The 17,512-nt window shown below is 42.5% G+C and overlaps 1 protein-coding gene across 1 annotated transcript in view; it reads right to left on the bottom strand.

Annotated features, from left to right (window-relative positions):
- The window catches only part of VWA7 (von Willebrand factor A domain containing 7), a 48,243-nt gene extending 31,378 nt beyond the window's left edge, over positions 1–16,865 (bottom strand). Inside the window, exons 1-3 of the mRNA XM_087954336.1 lie at positions 16,578–16,865; positions 6,674–6,934; positions 5,076–5,357 (exon numbers count right to left, since the gene is read on the bottom strand). Coding sequence (XP_087810462.1) covers positions 5,076–5,357; positions 6,674–6,913 — 522 coding nt within the window. The 5' untranslated portion in view covers positions 6,914–6,934; positions 16,578–16,865. The remainder of the gene's footprint in view (positions 1–5,075; positions 5,358–6,673; positions 6,935–16,577) is intronic.
- Between the last annotated feature and the right edge of the window lie 647 nt (positions 16,866–17,512).

Raw genomic sequence — 17,512 nt, 5'->3', positions numbered from 1 at the left:
TATCTGGATTACTTGATGATTTCTGGATTCTTGGTTATTGTTGTGAATGACTAAAATCAATCGTGTGGTTGTTTAAAACTTTTTAAAATGGCTCCACTTTTAGAAGAACTGAAAATGGAACTTAAAAAGTACAAAGAAGATGCACAAGAAGGGAGAGGTTCTTTTGGCTTCGTATTTCAGTTTTTAGAAATGGAGATTTGGAATTATGAGTAACAACAAGAAATGCCTGCAGAACAAGAAGATTGTGACAAAGAAAAAGCCATCTTTAATGAACAAGTAATCTTAGATGGGGGGTGGAAAGGAAAGGGGAGAAAGAGAATGGAAAGTTTAAGATTGGGAAAAACAACTCCAAAAAAAAAATAGAGTGAAAAATAAATACAAAATCAGAAAGCAACAGAAGAGGGAAATGCAGAAGAGAGAATTAGAACTAGAGAAACAAGGGGGTAAAAAGGGGAGGGAGAAGATGAGAGGGAAGAAAGAAAGGAAAATAAGTTATAAAGGACAGAAGCAAAATATAGAGAAACAGGGCTATTTAGAGATAATGGGTGAAAACTTAATGGAAAAAGGGATTCTGCAAAGGTACATAGGATAGTATGGTCATATTAGAAGCAGAAATAATTTTAGAAAATATTAAAAATTGTATGATTAAAATGTCTGATAAAATAGCTATCGTAATTCAGTGGAATGCTTGTCAATAAATAAATGTAACAAAAGGTATATTTAATGATTTATAAAAGATATGTGAAGAGAAATAAGGGGAAAATTAATTATGGAGATTATATGTGTTTTTAAGGAAGTATGATATTTAATTGAAAAGAAGTGTTAAAAATGTTATGGTTATAATGATTATTAATGATAGAACTGAACTGAAATGGAATGAGGGTTTATAATTACATATATTTACAATCTTTCTTTTTTTAAAAAAGAATATAGTGTGTATTATAAGAATGTGCCAAGGAGAATTCGATTGGAAGTTATGTATTATGTATTACATTGGTCATAAACTTAAGGTATATTTTGAAGTTTAAATAAGAGTTGAATGGATGTAATTAAAAGATATAAAGGTGTCATACTCCAATTAGTAACTACAGGAGAAAATTTGTTTAATGAGAAAAGATAATATGAAATTGAAACAGAACAGACAAAAGTATAAATATAATGATTTGAACTGAGATGAGATAATCAAAATAAAATTGAGAAAATTAAAAGAGGGGAAAAACTATATAGAAAATGTAAAATAGTATAAGATATGGAATAGAATACAAAAAGGAGCATGAAATTGAGTTTTGTGTCTGTATAAAGAAGTTCAACCCGGGACCATGCTATTTTTAAAAAAGATGTTTTACTTGTATTTTGTGTGTGAAAACCCAAATAAAACTTTATTAAATAAAACAACAACAAGAGCAAACAATAGATACAAACTCAAGGTAAACCGCACCAAACTTAATTGCAGGAAATACGACTTTAGCAACAGAGTGGTCAATGTCTGGAATATTCTACTTGACTCTGTGGTTTCTTCCCCAAACCCCAGAAACTTTAACCTTAGACTGTCTACTATTGACCTCACCCCTTTCCTAAGAGGTCTGTAGGGGGGCGTGCATAAGCGCACCAATGTGCCTACCATCCCTGTCCTATTGGTTCTTCTTTATTTGTGTCCATTTCATGTATTCATAACCATACACTTATACCTGTTATCTTATAATCACTTGACAAAATAAATAAAATAAAATAAATAAATAAAATTCAGGTAGAGGTTCTCGCTCTTTTTGGCATGATTTCAGTACAGGCAGTCCTCAACTTACAACTACAATTGGGACCAGAATTTCCGTCTGCTAAACTAGACGGTTATTAAGAGACTCAGGCCGGGTTTTACAGTCTTTGGTTGATAAGCAAATCACTGCTGTTGTTAAATGAATCAGGTGGTCATTAAGCAAATTTGATTCCTCCCCCCCCCCACTGACTTCATGTGTCGGAAGCCATCTGGGAAGGTAACAGACGATGATCGCAGGATCTCAAGACGTTGCAAATATTACAAATATAGCCCAGTTAGTTGCCAAGGGCTCGAATTTTGAACCCATGACTGTGGGGATGCTGCAACACTTGTGTATGGAACAGTCCTGTTATTTTTTTCCAGTGCCATTGTAACTTGGAACAGTCACTAAATGAATGGTTGCAAATCAAGGACTACCTGTAGTTTTTGAGGAACAGCAGAATTAAAGACTGTTTGAAAAGGCAGAAAGATGAGGGCGTGCTGATTCATAAGAAGACAATATAAGTGAGTGGGTTGAGGGGCGTAAATTGGTTATGCTTCCCCCAGGCACAACTGTTAATTCTCATCTCTTCTGGATACTTAATCCCTTATTCAGGGCTGGGATAGTTGGCATCAAGTTTACAAGACATGCCTCAGCAAGTTTAGTCTATTCATTGGATAAGAAAGAAGCCACAAAGACACAGACTGATCCACTGGTGGGCGTAGAAATCAAATTCCCTATATGGGTCTAAAGATCCAGGTTTAAATTCTAGGCTCTTTCCCTGTTGCTTTTCCAAGTCAACAGATCCTAGGCAGTGGTAGGATTCAAATTTTTTTTGCTAGCGGTTCTGTGGGCGTGACTTGGTGGGCAGCGGAAGGATACTGTAAAATCTCCAGTCAGAGGTGGGATTTGATGGTTCTCCGAACTACTCAAAATTTCCGCTACCGGTTCTCCAGAACTGGTCAGAATCTGCTGAATACCACCTCTGATCCTTGGTCATTTTCCTGAGGGCCCCAAAAGGCCATCACATGGACCCAGGGGTGGGATTCAAAAATGCCAGCAACCAGTTCGCTGCCCGGTTGCTGGGTGGGTGTGGCCTACCGGAACTTCCGGGAGGGCCGTTTTCGCCTTACCCAGAGTCCAGAGGCTTCCCTCGGGTCTCTGGTAGGGTGAAAACGGCCTACTCCGGGCTCGAGAGGCCCTCTGGAAGCTGGAAACAGGCCCATTTCCGGACTTCTGGGACTTCCAGGAAGGCTGTTTTTCGCCCTCCCAGAGCCTCCGGGCGGGCCCTGCACTTACCTGCATCCAAAATGGGTCACGTGGAGACTCCTGGGAGGGGAGCGGGGAGCAGGGCCAGCCGGTCGGTTCAAGTACGGGTTCAGGGAACCAGATGTGAATTTAACATCCGGTTCACCCGAAACTGGCTGAACCCCACCCCTGCATGGACCCTGGTTCTCTTTCAAGCCAGAGACGGTTCTATCTAACCTCGCCAGCTTTATTTCTTAACACATACAAGTAGTCCTCTATTTACAGCCACAGTTGGGACTGAAATTTCGGTCATAAGTCGGTGTGGTCATAAGCAGAGTCAATAGGTCACCAGAGTCGATTTTGTGACCTTTTTTTTACCACAGTCTTTAAGCAAATCACATGATTGTTAAGTGAATCGGTTCTCCAATGGATATTTATTGCTGGTTTTTTGACTGAAACCGGCATTTATACGTTATGATCTTTGTAGGTCTGTAAAACATAAGAAAGCTGAAGTAAGATCACAAGCACAGTTGCTGTTTCACTTAGCGACCACTTTGCTTAACTACTGAATTGCTGGTCCCAATTCAGTTTGTTAAACAAGGACTAAATGTATTCAAACTGTACACAGTGGAGCCCGGGTTGCAACCATAATCCATTCCCGGACTCTAGTCACAATTTGGTCATATCCGGAAGCATGACTGAGTGCATATCTGTGTAGTAAAAAAAATGGTGGGAAAGGGGAAATCGCCATGGAAAGGGAATCTTTTCGCACTGATTTTGTTCGCCATCCAATTTTTGAATCGTGACCTGATTCAAAAATCAGGTGGATTTTTTGTTCACCAACTGATTTAGTCGCGAACAGGAGACTTCGCGACCTAAGGTTGCACTGTATCTGAGTACCACATGCTGAGATATGGTTTTATAACTGCTATGACTTATGACTATAATGAATAGGCTCCATTACGGTTGCAATTGAAGGACCACCTATAAAAGAATCTTCCCAAATCTGAAAGCACATCTCTTACCCCCTCACCTTTACAGTCCAAGAAACTAGGGACGGTCCCTTTTGAGATGTTTTCCATATCCTACTTCCTCCTGTGGGTCAAGATATTTCTTATCCGACCTGCACCTTTTGCTTCTCCCATCTCTCAAGTGTCAACCCTAAAGCTGACCTGACCGGAGCCATCTTGGAGTTTCAGGGTTGCCACACTGGAGCTGAGGGATAAGGAGGGGGGATTAAAGATAGATTGGGATTTTCTAGTCAAAACAAAATACTTTCTCCTGGGAACCAAGGACATTCTCACACCTGGACTATGGAAAGAGGAGTGAGGTCACCAGGCAACCAAACAGCATCTTGATTGGACCATATAATTGACTGTTTGGGGTTGAGAGAAAACTTTCCCTTTTAATTAGGTGAAAACCGCGGGAACCTTCACAGCCGGTTTTCACAAGATTTGTGCCAATATGATATCTCCAATAATGTCAACTCATAAAACATCCCTATGCCTGTTTTCAAGTTGCCATAAACGGTGTGTGTGTGTGTGTGTGTGTGTGTGAAATCTGAAGAAGTGGTATGGCAGTTTAAAACCAGAAGTACATTCCACCCTTATCTTAAAAAGATTGTAGCGAGGCGGCCAGATCTTCTGCCCACGAAGATCCTTCGTTGGAGAATGTGATTGATGACACCCAGCCCGTGAACGTGCTTCATTGGAGAATCTGATTTATGATACACCGGGGAGGAAATGATCACAGGTGACTGTGAATTACGTATCCCAGAGTTGGCTTCATTTAGGTTAACGCCGGCATGTTGCCCCTAATAAATCTTCTGAGTTTTTTTGAAGCTTGGCTCGAGGCTTATGATTTAATTACGGCAATCGCCGGAACCCTGACAATAAAGCTTTCCTTTGAGGAATTCGTCTGCCTCGGAGTTTTGCTTATTATGGGTCTATTAGTTGGAACCCTGACATTAAGCATATTCCCACAGACCATTACATCGATAGAAGCAGGGCTACCACCAAGAAGGCCACCATCTTCCCTGCTATCCTAATTTTGAATTCAGTACATTTTGGTGGATACCTGCAAGGAATGGAGCAGCTGTCCCAGCTTTTTTCGGGCAAGGCCATATTGCTCAGAACGCACAGCCTGAAGGATCTCTTCACGAACGTGCAACAGCCAGCTATTGGCGGGGTGAATGAGCTCCGAATCAAAATGGAAAACGGGGTCATCCCGGGTCATATTCCCAAAGTCCATGGCGGCATTGGCGTTGGCCACTTCCGCGACGGCTCCACGGAAACGCTTGGCTGACACCTCAGGACCATAGAAAGCGGCAAAGATGTCATCAGCCAATAGGGTCTTGTCCTATTGACGGGGAATCAAAAGTTAAACAACATGTTAGCTAAAGGTAAGGTTTCCCTCACATGTACATGCTAGTCGTTTCCGGCTCTAGGGGACAGTGCTCATCTCCGTTACAAAGCCAAAGAGCCAGCACTGTCTGAAACGTCTCCATGGTCATGTGGCTGGCATGACTAAACACTGAAGGCACACGGAACGCTGTTACCTTCCCACCAAAGTGGTCCCTATTTTTCTACTTGCATTTTTACATGCTTTCGAACTGCTAGGTTGGCAGAAGCTGGGACAAGGAATGGGAGCTCACTCCATTATGCGGTGCTAGGGATTCAAACTGCTGAACTGGTGACCTTTCTGATCAACAAGCTCAGCGTCTTAGCCACTGAGCCACTGCGTCCCCTAAACAACATGTTAGATAAGTCCTTATGTTTTTTTGCCCCCTATAAAATAGAGAAGGAAGAGTGTGTTGAGGGGAAATGAAAGGATAGGTTTCAACTGAAATACATATTATGGATAAATGGACTGAATTTGAAGGCCAGTTTTTTTCAACGTTGGCAACTTTAAGAGGTGTGGACTTCAATTCCCAGAATTCCACACCCAGCCTTGTTTCTTCCTGTAAATGCCACTTTCTTTTCCAATTCTTCAAAGTTTTTTTTATGAGGCAGATAGTCCTCGCTTAAAGACTGTTTTGATTAGCAACTACTCAAGGTTCTGACAACCCTCCAAAACCTTATGACCCAGATCCAAAAGCTCTGATACGGCCCCCTCAGGGTCATGTGATCTCATTTTGGACACTTGGCAACAAGTTCACATTTATGGCCATTCATGGCATTCTACGGTCATAGGACAGTGATTTACGATATTGCTAGAAACCAAGCAAAACTATTTTCAGTTTCTGGCAAAAGATACACATTGCAACCAATGGCTTTGCTTAACGACTGCCATGTCTGCTTAACGACTGCCCCATTCACTGAATGACTGTTGCAGAATAAGTTGTAAAATCGAAATGGTTGTGGAGAACTGGTAGCGGAAATTTTGAGTAGTTCAGAGAACCGGAAAATACCACCTCTGACTGGCCCCGCCCCCATCTATTCTCTGTCTCCTGAGTCCCAGCTGATTGGCTGCGTCTTCTTTTGTTGCCCTGCACGGGAGAATGGAACTGGAAAGCAGGTAAGTGGGATGGGGAGGAAATGGGTATTTTGCAGTATCCTTCCCCCAGGAGTGGGGAGGGAATGGAGGTTTTGTGGTCCCTTGGGAAAATTAATTGTCCACCCCTGCTGTAACATGTCCCACTCTGCTGCAGCTATCCACGTCCAATTATCTCTCACCTTAAAGTCCTCCTCTTGGACATGCTTCCCTTTAGTAGGGTGCGGTATCTCCGAAAAGAGGCGAAGAGTGACATTCAGAATTGCATCTTCAGTCATATCCTGGTGGGTGATGGATCCCCATGTGAAGCCCATGGCCCGAGACCAGATGTTGGGGAAAAACCCATGGACCTCTTGCAGTGGCAAATGAACCAACATCAGCATCCACAGGAGATGCCCAAGGCAGTCCAAGGGATGGTCCATATTGGATACATTTATCTGAACCTATAGAAGAAAGAGAGTTGCTGTGAGCCGAGGTCCTCAACTTCTGTATTGCCATCATATACTCAGTTGTGCAGTCCTTCCTTGCTCCCTCAGGCATTGAAGGCCATTCCACCTTATTGTCTTCTCTTCGGTTAAGAAAAGCAACTTCAGGTTTCAACCATAGAAAGGAACAGAGAACGACTGAGCACAACAGAAAGTTAAAGCTGAGCCCTGCCCTTCAAAAATGGAGGAACGGATGCTGAGGCGCAGAAGGAGATTAAAATGGCCCCAAACCTTATCAGCCTTTTGTGAGGCCCTAAAAACCTGGTTACGTTCCCATACCCGGGACACTGAATATGCAAAGGGCCCCTTTCCTAGCTATTTTGCTAACTGGCCAAGTATCCCGGCTGCTACGTATATTTATTTTGGACATTTCTATTGTTTTTAATTGTTTTAAAAAATGTTTAGTATTTTGATTGTAATAATACTATTCGAATCGTAAGCCACCGAATCATTGATTGAGACAGGTAGCTATAGAAGCTGAATAAATAAATAAAGAACACAGGTAGTCCTTAAGATTTACGATCTTAATTGAGCCCAAAATTTCTGTTGCTCAGTGAGACATTGGCTAAACGAAATTTCCCCCGTTTTACGACCTTCCTTGCAACACTTGTTAAGTGAATTACTGCAGTTAAGTTAGTAACATGGTGTCAACTCATAAAATTATGATACACTCAAGAGGTGGGGGAAAACCAGGGTCAAGGGTGACAATGAATGATGTGTCTCAGAGTCGGCTACACCCAGGCAGTGCCGGCATGGTTACTCTTAATAAATCTTCTTTAAGCTTTGGAAGCGCTGCTCAAGGCTCATGATTTAAATGGGAGTAACTACCCTGACACATGGTTGTTAATTGAATCTGGTTTCTCCATTCACTTTGCTTGTCAGAAAGTCGCAAAAAGTGATCTCACATGACCCCGGGACACTGCAATGGTCATAAATATGAGTCAATTGCCAAGCATCTGAATTTTGATCACATGACCATGGAGATGCTATAGTGGTCTTAGGTGTGAAAAACAGTCATAAGTCACTTTTTTTTCAGTGCTGTAGTATTTTCAAACAGTCACTAAAAGAAACTGTTCTAAGTCGAAGACTATTCATATAACTTTTATAAAATATAGCTGCCCAGAGTCGTTTCGAAATGAGATGGGCGGCAAATAAATTTAATAAATAAATAACTCCTTTCCCTAGGGTGTGCTAGAATAGCAACTTTTCAAAGCTACTTTTGGAAAAGCTTTTGGTTTATCTGGGTTCTGTTATTGTTCTTCCTTTTTTTTTTTTTTGAAACTGCATTTTATCATGCCTATGCAAGTAAATACCTTTAAATATCTTTAGTTATAGTAATGTTAACTATTAACATTTATTTAATATTTAATAATCTTTAGTTATAGTAAGGTTAACTAGTTTCCACAATGATAGAATGATGGGCTGTGCTTTCTCTAAGATCCACATGGGGACAGGAGAAGGGAAATGCTATTTCTGAATAATCACATCAGACGGTGAGGCCAAAAGATCCAAGTGATCTATTTTGTGTGACGGATTGATCACTGAACAAGGCCCAAATTACAGCCCCCTCACAGCCCATTCATTTCACTGTATACCTCTGGGATCCAGGAACATTTTGACATTTTTATTCTGTTTGTTTAAAAATCATGTGTCCTTCACCAGTTTACCACAATCCCATAAGCAGATATGTTTGATTAGGTTGATAAGTAACTTTATTATTGACAGAACTCTGCTATTTTGAGTATATAACTTAACCAATGGCAAACTACAGCAGATATTAGTCCTTAGAGGAGGCCCTGCTTGAACTTGTTCAAAAACTAAGCAGCATCAACTTGGCAAGTATTTCAGTGGGAGACTATACCACAATCCCCAGGCGATTATTATTTTAAAAGAAATCTGCGAAAAAAGACAGTAGCAAAAAAAACTTCATAAATACGTTCACGTACTCACTAAGACTTGACCTCATCTTAAGGGAGATTTCAATCAGTTGTAGAACTTTTGAGCAAACATTTACATTTTTAACATAGCTTTTCATCTGAATCTATGCTACAGAAGCAGAAGAGAAACAAGGAAAATCCTAAGTAGGTGCTTATATGTAAGTGTTTCTCTCCTTACATGTGACATTTCTAGAGAAATTGGAAAGGAGCTGAATGGAAGAAGAAGAAGAAGAAGAAAGAAGAAAGAAGGAAGAAGAAAGAAGAGAAGAAGAGAAGAAAAAAGAAGAAAAGAAGAAGAAGAAGAAGAAAGAAGAAGAAGAAAGAAGAAGAAGAAGAAGAAGAAGAAGAAGAAGAAGAAGAAGAAGAAGAAGAAGAAGAAGAAGAAGAAGAAGAAGAAGAAGAAGAAGAAGAAGAAGAAGAAGAAGAAGAAGAGAAGAAGACCAATTCCCAGTAAACTACTTAAGAAGACACGGCCAGAAGTTTTGCAAGATAACAAACCTGGCCATATTTTGCCCATGAATGTACTGTATACCAAAATAGAGACTCTGGGCAACATGAAAAATTAATGGTTAGGTTAACTAACTTATACCACTACAATCAAATAACTAGTTCCCAGAGAATCTCCTATTGGTCAGAGTAGAAGTATAAAGGATTGTATAGTGAGAAACATTAAAATTCAAAATGCATTCTGAAGTCTGCCAGAAGATCAGGAAACACTTAGCAAAATCTTTGGATAAGGGACATTTCATAGGCCTCTTCTACTGAAAAATAATTTATTGTTTGTTCATTTAATTGCATAAAGTACATACATCCTAGAATTCCCATGCATTCCCCATCTAGGTACAATCACTCACCGACTTCGCTCCAGCAAAACATCTTGCAAACTGCCTTGCACGGGGTTTTATATTTATAAACAAACCTCAAGAGCCTGCAGTCACATTGTATAATTAATCTGTTTTATGGGACTATGAGTAAGTCATCTTATTTAAGAATGGAAAACTGCATCACGGATGAACCATCTTTAGACACGCAGGTTGAACGGTTAATTTTAGATGCAACTGGACATCAACTCCTTTGCGAGAATATAATAATTCTAATTGATCCTAAGGACTGGATGAAGCGCCATCTGGACTCTTAATCTTATAATAAGGAATTTCATAGACTTTCTAATCTACCAGCATTATCAACTGCTTCATTTCCTCCATATCTTTCCTAACAGCATTCATTTCTCTTAGAAGAACCTCTTTGCTTACATAATTCCTCATCAGATCGATTGCCACTGAAGTTGGAGAAATGTAAGGCTTCATGGAGATTGAGGGAGAAGAACAGAGAATGACACAAGTAAAGTTAGAAGATGTCCCCCTAAAATTAGAAGAAGAACCAATGAGACCAAGTACCTTCCCCCAAGGATGACCCCTTATAACATTTAGGCTGGAGGCAGGCCAGGCAGGCAGGTAGAGATCAACTAGGGCAGGAGCTGAGTTTCATTTCAACTTGATCCATATTACAGTCTTCCAAAAACCTTCTTCCCATTTTCTCCCTCCTCTGCCTCAGTCTCCCTAATGGTAAAGCTGGCTCAGTGCACGATGAGAGGAAGGAAAAGCAACACCCCACATTTGTTAATAGCAGGAATGCATGACTGTAGATCACTGAAGAATTTGGAGAGCCAATTTGGTGCAGTGGTTAAGATGCCACTCTAGAAACCAGAAAACTGTGAGTTCTAGTCCCACTTTAGGCGTGAAGGCCACCCGGGTGACCTTTGGCCAAGCTCTCTCACTCTCTCAGCCCAACCCACCTCACAGGGTGGTTGTTGACAGGAAAATAGGAGGAGGAAAGAGTATCAGGTATGCTTGCTTCTGTTATTGTAAGAGAAAAGGTTGCCCAACTTAGTTTGGTTAAAAAAAATATAAAAAAAAAATATTATAAATTTTTAAATGTATAACTCCCAAACAAAACCAAACCCCAAAAAAATAAAAAAAATAAAAAAAAAAAAAAAAAAAAAAAAAACCCCCCCCCCCCCCCCCCCCCCCCCCCCCCAAACAACAAAAAAAAAAAAAAAACTTCATCCTTCTATAAAAAAAAAAAAATATATTTTTATTTCCCTCCCCCCCCCCCCCCCCACCCACCCCCCCCCCAAAACAAAAATAAAAAAAACCTCCTTTCCCTCCCCCCCCCCCCCCCCCCCCCCCCCCCCCCCCCCCCCCCCCCCCCCAAACCCAACCTCTAATCTTTCTCCCACCTTTCCCCCCCCAAAACATCATCCAAAAATCCCCCCCCCCCCCCACCCCTTTTTCCTTCTTCCTCAAAGCAAAATACCACTCACGCATCATCACAAAATGTCCAGAACCGTAGAGCTTACAAACTTGAAATTTGGCACGTATGTTCCACTTGGATTCTAGGTGCTCCCTAAGAAAGGATTTTTTGAAATGACCATCAGAGGATTAGTATTTTGTATATTATCATTAACAGGCTCTGGCGCTAAGGAGTTCTACTTCCCCTCCCCACCTGAAAAGAAATCTGTTCCAAATGCAAAACACAAGCAGAGGAGAGGAGTTTCAGTTTCCGTTTCACAGCACCTAGCAGGTTGGCAGAAGCTGGGACAAGTAACAGGAGCTCATTCAAGTTATGCTGAGTGTAACAGCAGAGGAGAGGAGTTTCAGTTTTAGTTTCACAGCAGCAAGCAGCTTTAGTTCACAACAGTTGAGCTAAGCCATGCCCAGCTCCTTGCTGTCTCCTTTTTGCTCACACAGCAAATACTGTTTCAGTTTCCAAATAGCCCTCAACTCTCTCACACACTGACAGGATGCTAGCCAGATGAATACCGATGAATGCTGGTAGGCAGAGGCAGAATTCCCCCCCCCCCTTTATTTTCCTCCCCCCAAAACTAAGCCTGACCACATAGTTTCGTAGCGAAGCACGGGTATCGAGCTAGTAAAGTAATAAAGGTGAATTTAAAATCATGTTTGTCAGAGGGGGTAAGCCCTTGTGTTTGGGGGCTCTTCTGTTTAATTAGCCAACTGGAAGATTAGATTTCTGACTCCAAGGTCAACTTTGGAGGGAACCTCTCCGGAGATCTCAAGCCCTATCCAACTTATGACATGCATGTGACCTAAATTGCTAAAGGCACCTGCACCAAATTGAAGCATTTCTGGTCTGTCTGCTTCCTTGCCCTTATCTCCCCCCCAGCTGGATTTAACACATACCAGTCTGGGCAACGTAACAAGAAGTGAGCAATAAAGTCATGCCAGAAGCAAATTGTTCTGGAATGATTTGGGCAAGTGCAATGTCAGACAGTGGAAGCTACAGAGAGTCTCCCCTGGCCCCCCACACCCCCACCATATCAACAGTTTTATTCCCCAATCTCACAACATCTCTCCTCTCATTTTTTGTGGGTCTATGTCTTGACTTTTTTTTTTTTTCTTTCCCTCATTTTGCACAAACTCTCTGCATGTTGACAGTTAAGATCTGGGCTGTTTCTGAGAACTTGGCTGGCAAAGCAGTCAGTTTGGTTGGCCAAGATAACAGCCCCTAGGAGTGAAGGCACAAAAGCACGAGTATGTGCACACAAACACACAAACACACACACAAACACTCCAACTGTAAAACTGCAAGGAGTAGCTGATAAAGTGCTCGTTCTCTCATTCTCTCTCTCTCTCCCCCTCTATCCCTTGGTGAATAGTAGAAAATGCTCCACAACAATGAATCTGATTGTGTGTTTTTCCTTTCACTCTCCAGAACTAGTAAAACCAGAAGCTGTATGAGAACCTGGAACCATCATCTTGTATACATTGACTGATTTGATGGAATAATAAGATAACAGAACAACAGAGTTGGAAGAGACCTTGGAACGCTTTCAGTCCAGCTGCTTGCTCAAGCAGGAAAACCTACACCATTTACCAGATGACAGATAATCAGAGTTGGAAGGGACCTTATAGGTCATCTAGTCCAACCCCCTGCCCAAGCGTGAGACCTTACACCATTTCTGGCAAATGGCAGTCCAATCTCTTCTTGAAAGTCTCAAGTGATGAAGCTCCCACAACTTCCGAAGGCAAAGCTGTTCCATGGGTTGATTGTTCTCACTGTCAGAAAGTTTCTCCTTATTTCCAGGTTAAATCTCTCTTTGTTCAGTTTCCATCCATTATTCCTTGTCTGGCCTTAGGGTGCTTTGGAAAATAGCTTGACCCTTTCCTCTCTGTGTGGCAACCCCTCAAATATTGGAAGGCTGCTATCATGTCTCCCCTGGTCCTTCTCTTCCCTAGATTAGCCAAGCCCAGTTCCTGCAACCGTTCATTGTATGTTTTAGTCTCCAGTCCCCTAATCATCCTGGTTGCTCTTCTCTGTACTTTCTCTAGAGTCTCAACATCTTTTTTATAGTGTGGTGACCAAAACTGGATGCAGTACTCTAGGTGTGGTCTTACTTTATAGAGTGGTATTAGTACCTCACTTGATCTCGATTGTATCCCTTTCAGACAAATGTCCATCCAAACTCTTCTTGAAAATCTCCAGTGATAGAGCACCCTTAACCTCTGGAGACAACTCATTCCACTGAATAATTGTTGTAACTGTCAGGAAATGTCTCCTTAGTTCTAGGTTGCTTCTCTCCTTGATTAGTTTCCACCCATTGCTTCTTGTCCTGCCCTCAGGGGTTTTGGAGAATAGCTTGACTTTCTTTTCTTTGTGGCAGCTCCTGAGAACATTGCTATCATGTCACCCATATTCCTTCTTTTCACTAGACTAGACATACCCAGTTCCTGCAACCGTTCTTCATATGTTTTATCCTCCAGTCCCCTAATCATCTTTGTGGCTCTTCTCTGCACTCTTTCTAGAGTCTCAACATCTTTTTTATATCATGGCGACCAAAATGGATGCAGGATTCCAAGCGTGGCCTTACCAAAGCATTATAAAGTGGTATTAACACTTCACATGATCTTGATTCTACCCTTCTATTAATGCAGCCTAGAACTGTTTTGGCTTTTTTTTTGGCCGCTGCAGCACACGGCTCGCTCATATTTAAGTGATTGTCCACTAGGACTAAGTGAATTCAGATTCTAGTCTGTGGAATCGGGCACAATGGCTGTTTTTCATATCCCTCTTAGCTTTACCTTATGGATTATTAATGCAAACAACTAAGTTCTTATAACCCACTAAACCAAACTCACATTTTGGCTTCTTACAAGCACATTTTCCATGCAATAAATAATGTGACCAACTCTATGCAGGTAGTCCTCAACAAGACTATAATTGGGATCAGAACTTCTATTGCTAAGCAAGTTTATTGTTAAGCACCCACGTGTTTAGTTTAATTTACTTTATTGTCATTGCACCTCATACAATGAAATTAAATACTATGTTCAGTGTACATTATGACTGCAAATAAACACAAACACACATCCTTCACATTCTATACAATGAATTGAAAACTCCTGATACTGCATTAAAATTGCACTATACAGTAGAATTCAAAAGCGCTACTGCCCTGGGATAGAAGCTGTTTTTCAGCCTATTTGTCCTTGTTTTTATTATCCTGTACCGTCTGCCAGATGGCAATAGTTCAAAAAAAGGGTGCCCAGGATGAGATGGATCTTTGAGATTGTTTTGAACTTTCTTAAGGCAGCGGGAGCTATAAAGCTCTTCCAAAGAGGGGAGAGGGCAACCAATGATCTTCTGGGCAATGATGTTAACCCTCTGGAGTGCTTTCCTATCTGCCACTGTGCAATTGGCAAACCATACAGAGGTGCAGTAAGTTAAGATACTCTCTATAGTACAGCGGTAAAAGGCCACCGGCAGTTTATGGCCAGTTTATGGCCATTTCTGCCAAGGTTAAGTGAATTAAGGAGTCATGAAATGATCCTAGCCTCTTCCATTGACTTTGTTTGTTTAGAAGCCGTCTGGGAAGGTCACAAATGGCAATCACACAACCCCAAAATGCTGCAACTGTCACAAATACATGCCAGTTGTTGGTGCCCAAATTGTGATCACATGACAGTGGGGATGTTGCAACAGCCATAAGCGTGAGGACTGGTCATAAGTCACTTTTTTCAGTGCTGCTGTATCTTCAAGCGGTCACTCAATGAATGGTTGTAAATTGAGGACTACCTGTAGCAGTCTTTCTCAATCTTGGTGGGTTTACGAGGGATGGACTATAACTCCCAGAATGCCCACCCACCTTAAAACCACCAAGGTTGAGAAAGACCTCACTAGAGGGATTATGCATTTTGAACTAAATTAACCACCATCAATTATCATGAAGAAAATGTCATGGTGACAGCACTTTCGATTCTGATTCTTTCTTCTGATTACCATTATACATTAATATTTACCAATAAAGTTTCAGAATCTATATTTGGCATTACATCGATAGCATTTAATCATAATACATTAACTGGAATAGATCCATGTTTGCAAGTAATTTGTTGCAAGCCACACATGCTTACACCCATTTTTCTGTAGGTAGAAAAATGCCTTCAAGACTAAACTAAATAAAATTCCCAATTCCATGCATGAATCACTTTGTTAAAAACAGATTACAAACAGCAGGGGTGCAGAAATAATTCCAATTAGGTTCTTATGTCTGCAATTTAATTCCTAAAATGGTGACTTTGATTACATGAACACAATGCTATACAAATTTTGGCACCTTACAGCCTTTATGGCACAGCATTTTGCTTACCTGAGCCAGGATTAGTTAACCTCTGTTTGTTTGTTTGTTTGTTTTCAACTACAAAGTTTAGCTTAGGGGTGATGTGAGTAAACAGTGCCTCTGACCATACCCCAAATGCTTTTTTTCCCAATGCAAACCTCTCACTGTTTGCAAGATCCAGGTGGAAAACCAGAATGGGATTCCACCAATTCACAACAATAATCAAATTTTGCCCCTTTCCTGACACGCAGCTCCTACCACAACTAAACAACAACAAACTTTATGCAGCTGTTCTGTCTTCCCTTGCTATTTAGACTTGCAAAAAAGTTGGAAAACAAACTATTCAGTGCAGAAAATGCAACTGATGATATTTTATGGAGTACTAGCATGGAGTTACTACACAGTCAAAACTGTTACTGCATAATAAATGTTTTGACTACCGTAAAAGCTTTCCAGGAATAATAAAAAAAATTAACAGTGTATATGGTAGGAAAGTGGATAAAATACTAAATTTGAATTGGCACAGAGGGGCTGAACCCTAAGCACACTGCACCTGGCTGGACCTATCTTCTGTTCAGAGTCGCTTCAATAGTAAGATTTAATAAATAAGTAATATTATAAGGAAAGTGACACTCCGGCTGCTTTTTGGGGTGTTTCTGAACAAACCAAGACTGCACCGTGTGAACTCCCTTTAGAGGGAGAATAATCCACTCTCAGAGGTCTCCCTTGCGGTCCAAGGACTCAGAATGCAAAACCAGGAACAAGTGTTGCGTTTGAATGCTCGTTCATTCACCCCAAGGCCACCCTTCCGTCACCCGGGATCGCAGCTCCCATCACCCCCAGCCGGCAATCCGGGAAGGCTGCTTTATTTAAAGCAGGTGCATCCTTCCGACCCGAAGCCCTCCCGATCCCGATCCGCGGGTCCCAAACGACCCTTCCCCACAAAGCTACCCCCCCTCCCGCTTCCCCGCTACAAAGCTCTGGGCCAGACCCACCAGCCAGCTCGGGGTGGGGCAGAAGTCACCTTGAGCGCCCGAGCGCGCCGGCCGCCTCTGCCTTCTCGGCGGCGGCGACGCTGCGCTTGCGGGCGGCGGCGGCGGTGGCGCTCCTCTGCCAGAGGGCCCGATCTCCCGAGCCAGCTGCAGAAATAGCGAGCGAACAGCGCCAGGAGCTCGCCAGGCAGGGAGGTCGACGACAGGAGCCGACTACAATGACAGCACACGTGAGCGGAGGGCGGAGAGGATTCTGCAGGACCCAGGCGCCCTGGCTCTCCCTCCCTCCTCTCCTCCTTGCCTCCCTGTCTCTTTCTCCCCCTCTCCCTGCCCCCTTTCTCTGGTTCTCTTCCCCTTCCCCCTTTCTTCCCGTCCTCCCTTTCCCTCTCCTTCCTCTCCCTCCCTTTCTCCCCCTTTCCCTCTCTCCCTGCCCCCTTCCTCTAGTTCTCTTCCCCTTCCCCCTTTCTTCCCGTCCTCCCTTTCCCTCTCCTTCCTCTCCCTCCCTTTCTCCCCCTTTCCCTCTCTCCCTGCCCCCTTCCTCTAGTTCTCTTCCCCTTCCCCCTTTCTTCCCGTCCTCCCTTTCCCTCTCTTTCCTCTCCCTCCCTTTCTCCCCCTTTCCCTCTCTCCCTGCTCCCCTTCCTCTAGTTCTCTTCCCCTTCCCCCTTTCTTCCCGTCCTCCCTTTCCCTCTCCTTCCTCTCCCTCCCTTTCTACCCCTTTCCCTCTCTCCCTGCCCCCTTCCTCTAGTTCTCTTCCCCTTCCCCCTTTCTTCCTGTCCTCCCTTTCTCTCCTCCCTGCCTCTCCCTCCCTTTCTCCCCCTTTCCTTGCCTCCCTTCCTCTATTCCTCTCCCTTCCTTCCTGTCCTCCCTCTTTTCTCCCCTCCGTCTCCCTCTTTCCCTGCCTTTCTCTCCACCTCCCTTCCTCTATTTCTCTTCCCCTCGCCTTTTCTACCTGCCCTCCCTTTCTCTC

Source organism: Notechis scutatus, chromosome 2 (genome assembly GCF_049901735.1).
Source record: "Notechis scutatus isolate UNSWTSFEM ecotype Mainland chromosome 2, rNotScu1.2, whole genome shotgun sequence".
Lineage (NCBI taxonomy): Eukaryota > Metazoa > Chordata > Lepidosauria > Squamata > Elapidae > Notechis > Notechis scutatus.
This window is presented reverse-complemented; position numbering and strand designations above follow the sequence as displayed.